Source organism: Cucurbita maxima, unplaced genomic scaffold (genome assembly GCF_002738345.1).
Source record: "Cucurbita maxima cultivar Rimu unplaced genomic scaffold, Cmax_1.0 Cma_Scf00006, whole genome shotgun sequence".
Taxonomy (NCBI): Eukaryota; Viridiplantae; Streptophyta; class Magnoliopsida; order Cucurbitales; family Cucurbitaceae; genus Cucurbita; species Cucurbita maxima.
The window spans coordinates 1,685,795-1,700,084 of NW_019272022.1; the positions used below are offsets into that span (position 1 = coordinate 1,685,795).

The 14,290-nt window shown below is 35.3% G+C and overlaps 3 protein-coding genes and 1 long non-coding RNA gene across 10 annotated transcripts in view; 1 reads left to right on the forward strand and 3 right to left on the reverse strand.

Annotated features, from left to right (window-relative positions):
• Window positions 1–63: 63 nt before the first annotated feature.
• Window positions 64–3,052, reverse strand: LOC111480628. 4 transcript variants are annotated; one of them, XR_002717877.1, is made up of 4 exons: window positions 2,866–3,052; window positions 1,231–1,298; window positions 166–1,141; window positions 64–134 (listed from the first exon to the last, which is right to left on the reverse strand). XR_002717877.1 is itself a non-coding variant. In XM_023125775.1 (4 exons), exons 3-4 carry the CDS (start codon window positions 1,231–1,233, stop codon window positions 308–310), a joined length of 837 nt encoding a protein of 278 aa, XP_022981543.1. In that variant the 5' UTR covers window positions 1,234–1,298; window positions 1,689–1,896; window positions 2,866–3,052; the 3' UTR covers window positions 64–307. The 4 variants fall into 4 exon arrangements, 3 of the variants coding, with proteins under 3 accessions (XP_022981543.1, XP_022981541.1, XP_022981542.1); XM_023125775.1 differs by adding an exon at window positions 1,689–1,896 and having other exon boundaries at window positions 64–1,141; XM_023125773.1 differs by having other exon boundaries at window positions 64–1,141.
• A 236-nt stretch (window positions 3,053–3,288) lies between these two features.
• On the reverse strand, window positions 3,289–4,114 carry LOC111480686 (mavicyanin-like). Its single transcript, XM_023125854.1, has 2 exons — window positions 3,823–4,114; window positions 3,289–3,720 (listed from the first exon to the last, which is right to left on the reverse strand). Exons 1-2 carry the CDS (start codon window positions 4,022–4,024, stop codon window positions 3,365–3,367), a joined length of 558 nt encoding a protein of 185 aa, XP_022981622.1. The 5' UTR covers window positions 4,025–4,114; the 3' UTR covers window positions 3,289–3,364.
• On the forward strand, window positions 3,714–4,315 carry LOC111480734. 2 transcript variants are annotated; one of them, XR_002717908.1, is made up of 2 exons: window positions 3,714–4,037; window positions 4,108–4,315. It is a non-coding gene; the product is annotated as an uncharacterized LOC111480734 (long non-coding RNA). The 2 variants fall into 2 exon arrangements; XR_002717909.1 differs by having other exon boundaries at window positions 4,112–4,315.
• Window positions 4,316–8,534: 4,219 nt separating this feature from the next.
• Window positions 8,535–14,290, reverse strand: part of LOC111480501 — a 9,891-nt gene continuing 4,135 nt past the window's right edge. For all 3 annotated transcript variants that reach the window (XM_023125575.1, XM_023125576.1, XM_023125574.1), the window contains 7 exons: window positions 12,058–13,246; window positions 11,163–11,533; window positions 10,889–11,074; window positions 9,809–9,963; window positions 9,517–9,608; window positions 9,323–9,433; window positions 8,535–8,951 (listed from right to left, as the gene is read on the reverse strand). In XM_023125575.1, coding sequence (XP_022981343.1) covers window positions 9,402–9,433; window positions 9,517–9,608; window positions 9,809–9,963; window positions 10,889–11,074; window positions 11,163–11,533; window positions 12,058–13,246 — 2,025 coding nt within the window. In that variant the 3' untranslated portion in view covers window positions 8,535–8,951; window positions 9,323–9,401. The remainder of the gene's footprint in view (window positions 8,952–9,322; window positions 9,434–9,516; window positions 9,609–9,808; window positions 9,964–10,888; window positions 11,075–11,162; window positions 11,534–12,057; window positions 13,247–14,290) is intronic.

Below are 14,290 nucleotides of genomic sequence, written 5' to 3' on the forward strand. Positions count from 1 at the left end.
TTTTTTTTTTTTTTTTTTTTTTTTTGTTAGGTTGGTTCAACGGAAAAAAATATTCTTGCATTGTTTTGTTTTCTCTTAAACTAATATGACGGTTTTAACACCAAATTTGACATAATTCAATTAACACGTACTCCCTCCGAGATCGAAAGTCCAAATCTCTGTAACCTACCTCTTTTGTACTGAAAAAAATGCTCTAAATTTGAATTAAACCTAACCCGATACAACCCGACCTAGTTAGACCAATGGAATGGATGGATATATATGTATACACTTTTCATCCAATACAGAGAAATCTAATGCTAAAATTTCAATCTTCTCTATCACTTATCTCAAAACAAGAACTTTTAGCCAGAGACATGAGTTCTTTAAACTTTTTACCTCTGGAATTGCAGAGTGAAATTTCTGGCCTTCCTCCGTTGGGAGAAATCCCAAGGTTATATGAAGCCATTACCAGCATTTTCCCAAGCTTAGATGATCTCTCACGCTTTTGTGTACCTGCTATAAATGGCGATTTCAAAGGCAACAAGCTTGGGCTTCTTTCCTCTGGCTCACTACGAGTAATGCCACCGCTCGGTCGATTTGGAACGCTGCTTACTTCATCGTGGCTTGGAAAATATCTCTTTATGATACTTGAAACAGACATGACTTCAGATGATAACTCACTGGTTGTGGAGGAGCTTGCATACCTTTGTTTTGTGGTTCTAACCTCATCATTTGGCATATTATGGTACGACGATGTATCGATCGAGCCATCGAACTTTTCTGCATCTTTGATTGGTTCCTCTAGATCGGAGTTCTTTTCCACATGCTCTAAAACCTGGGTTCTCTTCCTTTTTCTCCTTGTATTACAAGCTAAGATGATGCTTTTGGTGCTGACTGATCTTAGTATCTTTCTTGTCCGTTTCTTGTTGTCGATTCTGATTTTACTCGTGCAGGAGTGTCTACAGTAGCCTTGTCTTTCCGAAGGGTAAGTGGCATTGTTTAGGTTGGGGAAACAATCGGCATTTTCGGGTAAACGAGGCTCGATAAACTCATTCAAAGGCTGTGCTTTGACATGAAGAAACTGCACTGATTCCACCTGGGAAGTGAGTTTGGTAAGCAACGTGTCGGGCAAATGGTAGAAGTTCGAGTTTTGCTTCACCTAAAGGAAAGGAAATGACACAAATTAGAACAAGATCTGAAAGATGATGCTGAAACATGACAACAAATGAAAACAATCTACAAACACACCATGAATCCATCCACCTTGATCTCTCCTATATTTGGGAAACACTTAAAATGTACTCTCTCAACTTCCCCTGGAAAAAATTCTGTAATCAGCAGACTAAACAATAAATCCATTACAGACAACATACACGTAATTTTGTACATGGTACAAGCCCACAAGCTCGAGAGTCCTTGAGCGCATGAACAACAAAAAGATCGTGTTTGAAATGACTTTTCAAGCGCTTTCTTAAGAAGCTAGAAAGTCATTCCAACTGGCCATAAGCTAATGTAGCAGTAATTCAAACTTCCTAACCCGAACCGGGTTGCTTACCTCACAAGAAGGATTTGTTAATCCCATTGGCTATATAAGTCCATTTTACACGAACCCAAGTTCATGAACCTCGACGTTCATACGCATACTAACTTTAACAAATCATATAACACATACATAAAGGCAATCTTCTTAACTCCAAACTTCATACCTATCCAAGCGTATCAAAACCATTAGCCATATCATAGAATTCCCCATTTCTTTTTGGAGGAGAAAACCCGGCCCGTAATGCCTCCCTTCATTTGCTTGCCTCCTCACAGCTCAAAATGACGTTCACCTTGACTTAAGTATTGAGTATTAAGTAGCTAAGTTGACAAAGAGGAACAGCCCCCTCTTCCTTATAGTCGTAAAGGGCCTCTCTGAAAAGTCAGGAAGGAGGCGAAGGGACGAAAGCCCGACAAAAGGCCTATGATATGATATAGTAAGAAAGAAAGTACGAAGCGTTCATTGAGAAGCCTGAACAAGTAGGCAAAGGAAATACAAAAAGGAAAGCCAAAGACAAAAGGAGCCAAAAAAAACCCAAAATGATTAGCCAAAGGGAATACGCCACCCCTAAAGTCATCCCAAGCGTGGGTAATGTGGCTATTAAGCCATATCTTTGGAAAGCTCCTACTAAGATAGAAAATTCCCGATAAAGCTAGCTAGTACCAGGTAAACTCATATTGGCCAAAGTGAAGAGAAGGAAATGGTAGAGAGATTCTGCATGGTGCTCACTAAACCTCCCTAATATCTAACAAGTCGAATCTTATGTCAGTCATATAGAAATTTATGTTTCTTTTCTAATCATTTAAAGATTACTTCTCTTGGTTCTTCAAACTTGACTTAGGTTTTGAGTAAATGACAAAACCAACTATGAAATTGTAAGAAAGAGCTTTTATTCAACAGAATGAGAGATAAAAGGATGATCAATGAAGTCATGGAAGCAGGGACAAGAGACATTGAAACTAGCCAAGAACATTGGAAATCAAATCTTCAAGAACAGAGCAAAAGAGAACCCAGAATCTTCTTTCAACAATTCAATTCCTTAAACAATCATAATGAACAAACAAAATATAACTTTAACTGGAAAGTAAACAGCAGAAATCTCAACATTGTAGAAAAATGAAACACAGAATCTATAAACAGAAACATAAAGCCTTTCAAACACAGATGAAAAATCGAAATCCCTAAACAGATACACTAATCTCATGAAAAGGGGTTTCTTCTCCAACAAAAGAGAGAAAAAAAGGAAAAAAAAAAACCCATAAACAAATGAACCGTTTATAATCGGAGATAAAATAAAGAGGAAAAGTGAAGTGCAGATATTTTTCATTAGGTTTTTGGCTCACTCTTTAAAGCTCCGGCGGCGATGTGCGGCGGAACAGCGACGGCCAGATGGGTGCCGAAATCAGTATCGATAAACACCGCAACTTCGAGCTCTGAAGCGGCCATTGAAGCGCTGGTGAGTGGAGCCACAAGGCGGTGAAGACGTCTGGCACGGCGTCTCTCTCAAAAGTACTGATGTCCTTTATTTATTATTATTATTATTATTTAAGTAAATTCTAAAAAATACCCAACTAATTTTTTCTTCCATTTAAAAAATATTTTAATTATTTAAAAAAAATTACAATAATGCCTTTAACCTAAAAAAAATATATTAAAAACGACTAAATTCATTTAAATATTAAAGTAAAAAAATACTTTATTTACAATAATTAAATTAAACTCAAATATTATTCATTTGATTATAAATTTAAAATAAAATATTATTTATTTTATTTAAAAATATTTACATGGGACTAAGTGGAGAACATAACAGCGAATAAATCAAATTCCAAATCCCTAACCCTAAGTGAGTAAATACAGAACAATGAGAAAACCTCCGATCGCCGTCGCGAAATACGACGCCAACGTCGCCTTCACCGTCGAGTTCAACGACGGCGGTCCCCAATTCCACAATTCCAATCCCTCAGGCGAAGGCGAACTTTCATCATGATCATTCATCACTCGCACCGCTAATTTCTGTCCGTTCTCACAATGCTCTCTATCTCCACTGATGAAATAGAAATCTCCGTCTCGATCCAATCGGAAAACGGTGCCGTTGCCACTTCCGTTGTCGAACTTCGCGACCGGATCGGAGATGATGCAGTCTCTGTAATTCGTGTAGTTCACCACCAGAACCGAGTCGTTTCGGTACATGAAATCTGCGAAAATCGAATCGATCGATCGATCGAAAAGTGATGAGGTAATAATACTTCGAAAGTGTGAGTTGAATTAAAGGAATTATTAGGTGGATGTGAGTTTACAGAGAGTGTCGCCAACATGAAAGCGGTTTTGTGAGGCCCAAAAGTTGAAGCTCTCGGTGTAGTTTCCGCTTCCATTAGGGTTCGACCAGCCTCTGTTTTCGCCGACGCGGAAGTGACGCGAAGAAACCAACGGCGCTGCAGCAAGAGCGATGGATAGCAGAGACAAGAGCGGGAGTTCGCGGACTAAAACGGAAGCCGCCATAGACGATCAAAATGTAAGGATTCCGATTTCTGAATCATCGTCGAAGATCATTTAAGAGAGTTTTCTGAATCAGTTTTTCGCAGACAGTTTGAAGATCGTGGGAGATGAAGAAGTTTGGGGATGGTGGAGGAACAGTTTTGCTCCAAGCCTTAGTCACGTGCAGTGCACGAACCTCTCCCTCGCTCTCACATTATTTCAATTCATCATTTTTTTAAAAAATAATTTGTTGCTTCTAATTTATTTTTCTTAATACTTAAAATTACAATTACATTTTGTTTGACCTAATTTTTGCATATTCTCTCAAATTATTTTCATTATATAGAATTTTACATATTATTTAATAAAAAAATTTAAGTTAAATATTAATAAGTTCCTCGGTTAAATTATAAATTTGGTTTTTTTTATTTGAAAAAAAAATGATTTTAATCTCATTCTTATAACTTTAATTTCTAATTTATTTCAAATTAAAAGGGTCAATTTGTAATTATGTATGGATCAAAATAATAAAAATAAAATAAACATGTTTTTTTTTAAAAAAAAATAATAATATATACACATCATTAGTTTTAATTATAAAGTTAATTAGTGTTTTCTAAAAGAAAAATTATATTTTTCAATAACAAAAGTAGAGAGGTTCATTTAACTCGTAGAGTTAGATTTCCATTTAGACGGGAAATGGGAGGACGAGTTGGAGAGAGACTTCTCTAAATAAATGAGGTTAGAGACGGAATTATATTAAAAAATACGTTCGTTATTAGTATTAACACATTTTCCTTTTATTAAAAAAAAATTAATTTTTTTATTTATTTTACCATCAATATATAGATGAAAACAATCCGCTCATAAATTATCTCTAAATTTTTAATGTTATTTTTAAAAGTTGATAAATATTTTTGAAACGGGTATTAACTGTAAAGGTAAAATTAAGAGTATGAGCATAACTTTAAAAAACTCGAGAATATAAAATAAAAAATGGCAATTAACTTAATCTTAAATTATATAGATTAATTAAAGGGGAAAATGCTTAAATAGATTTCTTTCCTTCTTATTTATTTATTTATTATTAATTAGATATTTATATATAATTATTTGGAGTATCTGCAGCTAGGAAATCAACGGCCAGGATATTCTGAAAGCGAGAGAGAGGGAGCTTCCATTTTGATGACCTGAAAGTGGCATCACGCGCGACTGGAATGGGGTCTCACAGTTGGAAGTTTTGGGGAATAAGACGGTATTTGGGGCCCACATCAACCTGCAGTAGCCGGTCACCATCTTCCCTCCCTTTTATATTGCTCTGCTGTTGCTTTGCCTTGGCTGATGAGAGGAGTAATGGATAACTAAAAATGGAGAAGCCTCTCCTTTAATGGTGGAAAGTGAAAGCTTTTGGAGAATCTCTTTACTTTTTCAAACAAAATCCCAACTCATAAATTTACAAAATGGTCGGAATTAAATATTCATAACCCATTTTATCATAATAAGATAAATAAACTAATCGTGACATTCACGTGACAGTAACGGTAAAATTTGTTTGAATAGAAAGAACGTCATCTGCAAAACGACAACATGTAGTTGAATGAGATAGTAGGCGGTTTACACGTTCCACTATGCTGAGATGTGAGGTGCAGGTGGTGATGTTCACCTTGAAATATCCTGAGAATTGTCAATCAAATCTCATAAGGATGACTCCGATCTTCCATACATTTAATATTTTCTTCTAGAAAGATGAAATCAATTTAAATTAGATTATCTTTATAATTGTTCATCAAACTCCATAGGGATGTATTCAACTTCCTTGTGTTTACGAATCTTATTCAGAAAGATGAAAATCGATTTCTATGAAATAAATTTTTACCATCAAGTGAGCCCACGATACTCTTTGCCTTCAAAATGCCCTCATGATCCACATTGTAACAACATGCAAACTACTAGGGTATGAACATATGGTCGACATTAGTCAAATTTGATCCTACGGTCTATTATTTCATTCGGTGGATGAGAGAGGGCTTTTCCTACGTCATGAGAGAGTGAAAAAGGAGTTTCATGATCATTTTAATCCTTCTAGTTTGTCTCGAATTTAGTCTAGTGATTTTATTCACAACTTTTACCTATTAATTGACTTGCAGACATGTTGGAGATAAATATGAAAAAAGATCTATATCAGAGTTGTTATGTTTAATTATGTCTAGAGAATTGACGATGCATTTTGAGATTTTGGAACGTTCTTAAACTCATATTTTTAGAATGAGAGAGTAATACCTTAACCTTATGCGATATTGAGTTATCACATAACATTGATACTATTCTCTTAGATGGAACTTATTGCAGAGTTAGAGAATGACACATAAAGTAACGATCTGTCCTTTGAGTGTCCATCGCTTCTGCTATATGGGCTTAAAATCTATGTCAACATTTAGTTGATGTACCACAACCTTGAGATTTTTGTTCTTCCCCTAATTTAGATCTAATATTTATCCACCTATCATCGCACATAAGTTAGATGAATTCTAAAGATTCAACAAGATGTCCTCTCAGTCAACTTCGGGTTCCTAGGATGTACCAAGGATCAAATCGACTGCATCCTTCATTATTCCATCATGCGGTTTTGTTGGTTCAAGTTGCTCGCAACTAAGTTAGCTTGGTCGGTGGCTTCAATTTGGTCTTTGACACCTGATCATCTATTTGAATCATTCTCAAAGTTCTAATTCTTCTTTTTCGTATTTTTGTTCATCCTTGAACATGATGGGTAGATTTCACAAACAAGTTTTTTCCTCCCCACAAGTAATGTGGTAACATTCAGAAATGATCTCACACACATGACCTTCACATGAGAGTAGCAGTAAAACTTGTTTGAAGAAGAACGTGACCTGCAAAATAAATAAAAAAATCTATACATTGATGTGTTACTAACCAGTCACGATCAGATGGGTAAGTTATATCTTAACTAAATGTAAGTGTAGCAAATTAGTACTGACATTTATCAGAGAGAGAGAGAGGGAGAGAGCAATCTAGTGCAAAAAAATTAAATAATATTGAACTATTGGCTATTGACTTGACCCTTCTCCTCCTATAAATTAAAACAACTATCTCATTTGCTATCTTCACAACAGACTGTTCTATTGGCTCCCTATTCCCTTTCTCTCTCTCTATTCTCTCTCTCTGAAACAGCTTCTTTTTAGTTCATCTTTTAGAATTTCAAACAACTTCTCTGCTTAGTGATTTGGGGATTCTTGTGCTTTGCTGCCATGGGAAATCAATAATCTTTCAGGTAATTACATAGATTTGAACTCTCTAGCTTTTGATCGATGTTATAAAACCTTAATGGATTAGCTTATAATAGTTTTTTTCCTTCTTAGTGAACTTTTTCACTAAAAATATCGTCAATCATGAATACTAAAAGTTTCGAGTTAGCGAAAATTCATATTTTGAGAAAACATAGTATCTTTACCTTCTTCATCATAAATTCAAAACTAAAAATTAAGGGAAAGGAAGAAAAAAGGGGGGATAAAGGCCGGCCTCATAAATATGCATGATATAATGACTATGCATTTTTGTTTGAATGTCAAGCTCAAAGTGCAGCAAATAATGGTGAAAGTGAAGAGCTGAAGGCAAACATGGAAGGAGGAAGGGTTGATGTTGACAGAAGAGAGAGAGCACAACCCAACCATTGGCTTAAGAGAATCTTTGCCTTTGTTGGGAGTGTGCTCTCTCTTCTTCTGCCACCTTCTCCTCCCTCCCATCTTCTTCCAATGCTAATGCAATTACTTGTGCAGCTCAGATGTTTCTATGGTTTTACTATTAGAAGTTGTGGACATAAATATATCGAGTTTTCATACCTTGCATGGGTGATACCTTTGCTCTTGTCTAAATATCAAGCACTTGCTCATTCTTAATTAACATGCATCCCCACAAGGACTTCTAGTGGGACAAGAACTCCTACAACAAAGAAATAGTTTTACAAAATGTGGAACTGTAACCTCAAAAATGGGAGAAACTGAGCAAGTAAACAAACCTGTCAAAGCAAATATGGCAAGGAGAAAATCTGCTACACTTTGACAAATCCCAGAATTGTGTAGCACTTGCAACTTGATTTGCTATAGAAGTGGCTCTCATATTTCCTTGTGCACCAAATTTACTCAGTCTTCCATCTGAGCTTCGGTTCTAAATTAAATACCAAATTCTTATCTAAAGAACAAATCTTCAGTTTTGGAGTTGTTATTTGTGGTTGTTCTTTCTTTTAGTTTGGGGATAACATTGTTTTTCAAGCAATGGACTTATTATGAGGAAAAAGCAAACGAAGCAAGGATTCTGTTAAAGCAAGAACAAGATGAAATAGAAACCCAGTTCATCAGCTGTGTATTGAATCTTTTGGGATCCATTTATACATCCAAAATCTGCTCATACTATGAATTCCTCCGACATTCACCAAACCAGGTTACACAAATTATGCCTGTACGGCATTAAGGTAACCCATTTCTTTTTCTAGAATATAATAAAAAGTTGTCTCTTCATGTTGGAACAATCTCATCTACACTTTCATCCTCATTAGAAAAATATAATAAAAAAATAAATTGTACATAAAGAAGTTATGTTAGGAACAAGCGCTTTACACCAACATGTTGGCAGGTTAAATTCTGCTTTCTACAGGACAGACTAAATTCTACCCCTACCCACCCCAAAGCAAAAGAAGGCAAGGTTAACACCAAGAATTTACTACAGGCATTTTCCCCAACTTTTTCGTCGTCAAGGTCTCCAGTCACGAGGATGGTGGGAACGGGGTTTTATAGCTTATTTTGGTTCTAAGAAATCGACCCTATGTATGAAACAGCCTAGTTGTACAATAATCGTCTCAATTTAGCTATTGAGAATATAGAGTAGCAAGACACTAATCACCTGATCAGCAATTCCTTGCGAAATTATTCAGCAAGATCTGCCACAAAATATAGCACTCCATTTAATAAACAAACGATAATCAATTTAATAAACAATTTATTGAGGCATGGCATACAAGGACTGCACAATCCTAAATCTTAAATGAGAACAATAATCAATTTAATAAACAAATGATCATGCCTTAAGTAGAAGGGGAGTTTTTGTTCACTATTTCCACAGCCCAGAAATATTTGCACAAATGCTAGAGTCAACATAATATAGATAGACCCTTTACTAACAACGATCCTCAAATACCAAGAACGTCGAAAATGAGTGAGGTTACTATTGACTTATTGACAAACAAAACAAAAATGATAAATCACGATATGAAGTTCAAGTCAGAAAAAACATAGTTTAATCGAAACATACCTAGGCAAGTGTCTTGTACAAACAGAAAGGGGAATGTTTGAGTTGCAGATAAAATCTATACACATTGTGAAGGTTCAGACTATTTCAACTGATGCTTTCGACACAAGAGAACTGCAAAACAGTTAAACTAACTTAGCATTTATTAAGTTAATAAAGATTAAAAGCAGCAACCATCTTTACGAATTAATTTTCACCTTCAGCTATATCACAAAAACTTTTAGGCGGAAAGATAACTTCTGGATTTAGTTTTTGCTGGGAAGTAAAAAGGACAGCTAAACGATCCTTACTGCATAAGGAAGTATGAAGATATTAGTTCCAACACAAAAATGGAAAATTTGAAATGGTCTTCACGACCCTCTTTAACGAAAATGGATGCCGGAAGAGATGGACGCAAGAAGAAATGCAAAAATGTACTAAATTGAATTAACGGAGTTTAAATCACATTTGTTATTTCCTTATTTGAAAACATCAGACCGAGTTACAAACCTGGCCCATGATGGAACAAATTTATTGTTTTGTAGGCCATCATCACCATCGTCATCATCCTCATCTTCGTCATCAGAAGCTTTGTAAGGAGATATATGATATGATTGTTCTGTACTTGTTTCGGAGATTCTATTTTGCATCACATTTTCAAGTGCCTAAGAAGATTGTAAGTTTCAGATGAGAAAATTTTATGACTTACGAATTGGTTGTCAAGATTACAGTCATATGAAGCTCAAATGAGAACAAGAAAAATCATCCAAGCAAAATGACAAAAAATCTTCTTTAATCAAGAATGTTAAAGTCTACCAAAAAAATTGGACTTCCTAATACCAAACATCTAAAAGTTGTATTACAAAAAGTCCACCAAATACTCAAGCAATCATCTTAGGACAGACTCACCAGCACAATTAATGTTGGATTGCAGTTAGCATGGAAAACAGTTTTTCTTCCATGTACTAGTTGTCAAGGAACTTTAATTGTATAAATAATTTACGTTCCCAATTTTAAGTTACATATGATAGAATAGATTTGAGCATTAAACAAAAGTCACTACTAAATAGTGTCTTGAAATTCTTACTTCAATTAGATTTCCAGGTTCCAGTGAGATTTCCTCTTCAGAGTCCCACAAAATTTCTAGATGAATTAGAATTATTTTTCTTTGGATATAGCCATGTACCAAGATACAGCAAGATCAATATTCAATAAAGATTTGATTTTCAAGTAAAATAAATTCCATGTTTCTTATGGTTTCCGATCTAAAACCAACTGGAAGCCTGAGGTGTTATATATATATCCTATGATAATTTCAAATTCCAACAACCTATTCCATCTAGAATCCAAAATTCATTCAGATTTAGCACTACATTGCTTTCAAAAGGTTGCAATGTGGTGTCCTCCATCTATTCTCCCTCAAAAAATCATGACTTTTAATCTATAAAAAAATCATGACATTTTCAGGAAGACTGGTGAGGAAAATGGAGGGTAACTTGCTAATTGTTCATTCCTGTTATTGGAAATATAACATTTCACACTAAATCACGTCATAGATATTGGAAATTTGCACTCACAAAAGCATTTTACCTCAGCCTCTAGAGAACCCACACTTGTGTGCGAATCCTCCACAACAAAGCTTGCCCTTCCAGCATCGCTTGTAGAAGAGGCCTTGGACTCTATAACTGACAGTTTGTCAAAGTTGTCATGTGCACTTTCCTTGTCTCGTTTGTCAGTTGCATCCCTGCATCCCTTCCTGTCACGTGGTTTTTGGTCCTACAGAAGAAAATAATAAGCTTTTTTTACCTTGCAAACCCCATGAGCACGAGGAAAGTTCAAATATTTTTGACATATAGCATCTTACATTGGCTTGCAGTTTCGCTTCCTTATTCTCTTTATCAGATTTTAACTTCCCACCATGTCCTTGTAATCGCCTTCTAACTTCTTCAACACGCATTCTTTTTCTTTCTTTCTCCTTTCTCTCTTCTTCTTCCCTCTGTCTTTTCTTTGCTGCCATATCAGCCTCCTTTTTCTTCCTTTCTTCCTCTTTCTTCTTTCGCTCTTCATCTTTCTTTTTTTTCTCCACTTCAATCTGCCTCAAATTCTCTTGTTCCATTCTTGCTCTTTCAAGTTTCAAGGCTTCTTTCTTCATTTGACGTTCATTTTCTTTCTTTTCTGCAAGGCGTTTTGCAGCCTCAGCAGCCTCAATGGCCTTCACCTTAATATCTCTCTTCCCTACAGGAATACACAAGTTTTGAACATAAATTACAATTCAGTACAATACTTGGATCATTAGATACACGCTATTCAAACTATGTACTACAAATAATAGATAAAGTTCAATGCCACACCAAAACAAAATTCTGATAGGCTGCAAGTGTGTTAAGCACAAAAGAAGGCCAAAGAAAAATACAAGCGTACAGGTTATGAGAGAAAATTAGTTGGCTATTAGCAATGGTCAACTTTGTCTTTTGAATGTGCGTGCTTATTATTTATAATTCTGTCAGGAAGGACGTGCATAATGGAAGGAAGAGAACAGGGGAATAAGAGAGTGGAGCAGTAAGGAAGGGGAATGGCTTTGGTTGGAGAGCGAACTCTTAAATTTTCACTAACAGTTTGTCAATTCAGTAGCTAGTAATGAAAACATATCAAATTCTTGAGATATTTTTACATGTCAATATCCAAGAATGTTAAGGTTCATAATCAATCCATGTATTAATATTCGAAGGCCGGATATAGTAAAATATAAATATATATACCTTTTAAAATAGTTGGAGCTTCTCTTTGTTGGAGAAGAGGAATAAAAGAAGTCACATTGGACACAATATTTTTATGCTTGGACTCATTTTCAGAGAATCGAGGGCCTTCCTTTCTGAAATTTTCTTTACAGGATAAATCTGACCTGCTAAATCTATTATAAGATGATCTAGTGACTCTCTTAGCTCCGTTTCCTACTGGCAGCATATCATGATTCACGGCCTCATTCAAATATTTCCTCTTACTGCTTTTCTGAGTTGGATTCTCTTTGGTTCTATTATGAGTCCTTGCGTTGCTGAGTTCTGTGTTTAAAGATTCCAAACTCAATCTATCAGTAAATGTCGCAGCTTCAGAAACTGTAACCTGAAAGTTTTCATTTTCTGTAATGTCAGCAAGTGGTACTCGCTCTTTAGATCCCATATCCTTTGAAAAATCATCATCAACCTCATCTGTGCTCTCGGCTTCTTCACTAATGCAAGGAAGCTCTATATTCTGGCTGCTTCGTTTTCCAGAACTGGAAGAATTCAATGAATTTCTATCCAACAACTTACCAAATGGAGATGCAAACGGCTTCCTGACATCACCAGCTGAATCACTGCTAAAGCTTTGCAGGCAATCAGAAAAAGCCCTCCAATGAGGAGAGCAGATTACTTCTCTATTCAAGAAGTTACGACCATCCTTCAGTAGGTTATTTTGATCATTCATCAGAAGGTTACTCCCCAAGTCCATGATCTCTGGTAGACCATTAGGAAGAGAATGGTACAAGTCTGTCACCTTGTTCAACTTAAAACTTTCTAAAGATGAGGATAACGGGCTGTTTATACAGGCAGATTTACAAAGTTTCTCCAGTAAGCTAGCACGTTCTATCAGACACTTCGAAAGATCTAACTTGTCAAAGTTGATTCCACCAACAGAAATGCATGGCTGTTCATCATCAGCCTGCATTAGGAACCTCTCTAATGCAGGCATATCCTTATCTGCACCAAGATAATGAGAAGTTCGGATATGGGGAGTAATAAGCGAGTAAGAAGTAAGTTTTCCATTTTCCTCTTCTCCTTCAGTTTTCCCGGTATCAACAGGAAGTTCAACATCTCCAAATTGAAAATTTTCTTTTGTATCCAAACTTTGGTTCTCTAGCATAACATTTTGCGACATTGTGCCTCTGCTATTGCTCCCGAACCTAGAGAGATCCTGTAAGTCATGCACAAAGAAACAAGATCAGTGTATGAGAAGTAAATAGAAAAGGTAAAAAGGAAGGAGAAGACAATCAATCAAATTCCTGGCTTGAACTTTATTACAAACTGATAAGGCTACCTTTTAGTGAACATTACACCCTATTAAAAGTAAACAAAGAATGACCACTACCATCATCTCGCTTCCTAACTAGGTCCATGCTTTCAGAAACAATATATTAAGAAGAATGAAAGCAAATTTTGTTATGAATAGAGGAAGAATTATATTCACATTATTCTATAGAAACTTTTGCAATAAACATATGCAATATGCTTATTATTATCAATGTTGCACTACGTAGAGATCAATTACCTGAAAACAACACGGGTGCTCACTAGTTCCATTGTTATCCTTCAAACTTAAGTACACCAAAATGATAGCTTTAAACAATCCCAAAAGTATGTGCTTATCACAATTAAACTAAGCCACCCCATCTTGTCAAGCACTACTAGCTCAGGTGCTTTAAATAAGTTGTGATTAAATTAATTCAAGAGTGGAAAACACTGTTTTTTACTTATCAAGAAAGAAAAACTTAAAATAGAAAGAAAAAGAGAAAAAATGCTGGTTTTCCTTTGTTTAACTCACCCAAAGTACCCTCTCTTTTTCTTTTTTTAGATGCAGAGGAACATGAAAATAATTAAACTGAAGAGGAAGATACAGAAAGCTACAAGTCTAATGATAGAAAATATAAAAGATTACAAGTTTAATGATAGAAAAAAAAAAATTGGAAGGCTACAAGTCTAGTGATGGAAAAACTGAGGTCACAACCTACTTGGGGATGACTGGTTTTGGGTCTGCATAGCAACTTTGTAGTTTATTTTTAAAGATTTTGTAGACTCTAAGCATGAACAGTGTTTTCATTAGTCAATCTGACAAGGTCTGTTCGATAATGCCTCATTTCATGTTTTTTCATTTTTTGAAAAGGAAAAAAAAGTGTTTGGTAGTTTTTTTTTTTTTTTTTTTTTTTTTTTTTTTTTTTTTTTTTTTTTTTTTTTTTTTTTT